Source organism: Triticum aestivum, chromosome 3D (genome assembly GCF_018294505.1).
Source record: "Triticum aestivum cultivar Chinese Spring chromosome 3D, IWGSC CS RefSeq v2.1, whole genome shotgun sequence".
Taxonomy (NCBI): Eukaryota; Viridiplantae; Streptophyta; class Magnoliopsida; order Poales; family Poaceae; genus Triticum; species Triticum aestivum.
This window is the reverse complement of record NC_057802.1, coordinates 511891844-511895822: the sequence shown is the minus strand read 5'-3', so window position 1 is coordinate 511895822 and position 3979 is coordinate 511891844. Positions and strand designations below refer to the sequence as shown.

General features: G+C 49.2%; 1 protein-coding gene across 1 annotated transcript; it reads left to right on the top strand.

Annotated features, from left to right (window-relative positions):
• Positions 1–887: 887 nt before the first annotated feature.
• LOC123075140 (probably inactive leucine-rich repeat receptor-like protein kinase At5g48380) lies at positions 888–2000 on the top strand. Its single transcript, XM_044497811.1, has one exon. It carries the CDS (start codon positions 937–939, stop codon positions 1741–1743), a length of 807 nt encoding a protein of 268 aa, XP_044353746.1. The 5' UTR covers positions 888–936; the 3' UTR covers positions 1744–2000.
• The last annotated feature ends 1979 nt before the right edge of the window (positions 2001–3979 follow it).

Here is a 3979-nt window from a genome sequence, read left to right as displayed (position 1 = left end):
AAACTGTCAATTCACCCTGTGAGACCGTGAGATCAGAGTTCTAGCAAGAGGGCTCAAAATTCTGTTCTGCCAGGCAACGATGTAAACCCCCAACACACGTTCCTCCGTGACAACTGATTATACTAAGACTGGAGACTCGCGATGACGCCGGGTCGGTCTTCCTGACATGTGCCTGCCGGAGCCGTCATATCGGGCTAGAGCAACCATGATTCAGACTAGAACTCGTCGGGTGCTTTACAAACTTCTGTGCAAGACACACCCCAGAGTAGCATCACATCAATTCTAAAGTTTTTGCCCAATGTCAAGTGAAAAAGTGTTTATAAGCACCAAGGCATGCTTTATCATAATTTAATCCAAATGCCTACTAGTTAGGAGTGGGAGAAGCACTACCTTTACTTTTGACGAAGTTTTACCTGCCTATCACATACTTCTTCATAAATACTACTCCTAGATGATTTGATGGCATCAGTTCCACAAGTTTATACACCCATTTCTTCTCTCAGTGGGAATTGATGGCTGGCGAGTCTTTCTTCCTTACATACTTGTGGCAAATACTTCCAAGTCAATAAGACTTCAGGATTTGGCAGAAGAGGAGTCTATGCTCCAGTGGAGGAATTCCCTGTTTTTAAAGGGCTGCACCCGGCACCCGCTCATTGCACAGATGGTGGGTTTAGATTTGGCTTGATCAACCGGTGAGTTTTCTCAAGCACCTCATATTCTCTAGAAAGTATCATAGTATGAAATTAACAAGAACAAGGGTTTTCTGTCTTGGTCGCAAAAAGTAAGGGTTTTCTGACTTGTTATTTGCACTTCTGGAGGCTGTTCTGTGGTGTCTTCATGTCTGAGAAAATTCTCTCTTCTTTTGGTCAGGTGACGCTGGAATAGACAAGACGCAGCTTCCAACCGAGCAGCTGTTTGTTTCACTCCACGCTTACGATGGCTGATGATACCAAGTTCCTCCTTTTGTTTCTCCTCTTGAATAGCTCAACATTATGTTTTAGTACAAAACAAGATATCCAGTGCCTGAAGTCTGTGCAACAATCAGTGACTGATCCCAACGGTGTACTCAAATCCTCTTGGAACTTTGAAAATAACACCGTTGCTTTCATATGCCGGTTTACTGGTGTGGAATGCTGGCACCCTGACGAGGACAGAGTTCTCTCTCTACGACTCGGGAACCTAGGACTTGAAGGCCCATTTCCTCGTGGTCTTCAATATTGTACGAGCATGATGAACCTGGACCTGTCAAATAACAATTTCGAAGGACCAATCCCTGCCAACATTTCACGGGAGGTGCCGTATCTGACATCTCTGGATCTTTCGTGCAATAGCTTTTCGGGTTCAATCCCACAGAATATCTCAAATATGATATATCTGAATGTCCTCTCCCTCCAGCATAACCAATTCAGAGGTGAAATTCCACGGCAATTCAATCTTCTTACTCGGCTATCTGAATTCAATGTCGCAGAGAACTCGTTATCAGGGACTATTCCTTCTTTGCTAGTAGTAAGGTTTTCGGCTTCGAACTTTGCTGGTAACCAAGGGCTTTGTGGTTCACCGTTGGATGATTGTCCCCCCTCAAAGAGGAGATGGAGACCGGTAAGAATCAGGCTGCACAGGCTCAACGACCAGTCGAGCATCGGAGCAGCCGTCGGATTCGTCGTGGGGTTCGTGGTGGCCTTCTACTTCCCGCACTGCTTCGTCTGCTCCGAGAGGCTCCGAGCCTACGTCATCCGCATATGATTCACTTGTTACTCTGAACCTTTGTCTGGCATAGCTTCCGGAGGCCAAATGAGCACTGCCGGCAGTAAATCTTTTTTAGCTTTGTTCCCTGCAGTAATGATTATCTTAATTAGCAACTACCGGTGCTTGTTAATGCATATTTCAACTCTTCTAGAAATATGCGAGGCATCAACTGGCCGTGATTATTTATGTACCCTGTCCACATTTCTGATGGAACGCATACAAGGCAGGTCTGGCTAGCCTATGAAAATCTGCACTTCTGCAGTGTTTTTCTCCCCATTTCCATGCATACCGATCGTCTTTGTAATGGCAGAGAGTACGGATCCAGTTCCTCCTGACTCCTGAAAGGCTTTTCTCACGAAGAGGACACCTTTGCGTGTTCCGGTGAAAATTCTACGGAGACCGGATGCTCCTGATGCCGGGTTGGTCTCTCTGCCGTGTGCCATCAACAGAGCAGATTGGTTTCTGTGGAAGCTCCCTTCTTTCAGTTTCGTTTTATGTTATTGTGGAGAGCCTGATGCATGGATGGGGTTCGTGATGGGCTGATCCATTGTCAGCCAAGGATGCCAAGGATGTGCAGAATGTCTCGCAAAAAAAGGATGTGCAGAATGAGCTAGAAGGAGAATGCACCTGCTGCCTTTGTTGCTGTTCATCATTGGGTGGCAACAGTGTCGGAAAACAACTCATATGCGTGTCCAAAAGGATGAGCTTGTGTACATTCTGGTGTGTACTGAAAATGTCTCCTGGATTCAAACAAGAAAACTTTTGTGCCTGGGCTTGAGGGAACTGATGAGGATTTATGTGATCTTGTTCATGCTTTACTAAGCCCGGTATCAATGGGAAATGGTAATGTACAGTTCTTTTTGTAAATTTGGTCCCTCCAGTATTGATTAAGCTTTGTTTTAGTCCCCAGTTTATGAAACAAATAAGTTTGAACCATAACTTGTGATAGTAGATTTACTCCAAAACTTACAAAGAGTGGTATGGCTGATGATGTGGTAGTGGTTCTGCACTCGTGAACGCATGACACGTTAATCATTTAAAAATGAACAAATATTTGGGAACGGAGGGAGTATGTCTCATTAAGATGGAATATTGTTTTAGCGGGAGTCGATGTTCCCATCAACAAGATGCATGTGGTGACTTTTCGTCAATGAAGCTCCATGATTCTGGTCTTCAGTAGGCGCTGCATGAGTGTGTGCTCCGTGTGTATGCGTTATGTTGTACTTTATGTTTCTTAAAAAAAATGCTCCCACTCATTTTCTATAATGTTTTTTAGAAATCACCTTACACCATATGATCGAACTCCTAACATAGTTAACTCCCTAAACCTGACTTTCTAAGACAATACAACACTAATTTACCGAAAAAGGGTTTCCCCCCGCTTTGTATTCCAAAGCAACCAACACCGATACAGGATCACTAAGGCGAACGGCACAACAAGCCCAAAAGAAAAAGAAGAAGCAAATGCCAACAACGGCAGCTCGACAGAGCGCAGATGACCCGCTACCGCTACGCCCACCAGACACAAACTACTACAACCCGAGGCTCCGGACCACCGCGTACAAAACAGCACCTCCAAGAAGGAAAGCGATGCCGACGACGCTGCTGCCCGGGCATGTCCTAGGGTTTCCCCGGCACGCGGAGGGAGGTGGGGGATGGATATCACCGGCACCCTCCAGGAAGGAATGGTGGCACCCGCAAGTGTCACCACATCGGGGCCGAAGACCGGCAAGGATTTCTCCCGTACTCCAATCCCCACCGCCCCACGGACCGGAGCCGACCAGCCAGACCGCCGCCCACCACCATGTGCCATCGCGGTTGCGCCATCACCCACGCCGCCTCACTGCGAATACCAACACGAGGCCAAGAGGACCGGGGAGAAGCGCCCCGCGGAGGGAGAAGCAGCACCGAAGCCGAACGGGAGGGAACCACCTCCACCGCCGTCGTGCGGGAGGCCAGGACCTCCGGCACCATCGCGGTAGCCGTCCGGACGCGGCAGTAGGGCATGCCAGGCCACCCCTGGCCCGGCTAGGCTCGAAACGGGCCCGCTAAGCCCCGCCGCCACACTGCAGCAAGCCGGCGATGGCGCCGCCAGCACCCTGCCGCTCATCGTTTCTCCCCCGCCTCCCGGAAGCCACGAAGCAGACCCGCCCCGCCGCCGGCCCGAAGGGCCTAGATCTGGGCCGAGCGGGCGCCGCCAGGCCGCGCCGCCGCGTCACCCCGCCGCCAACGG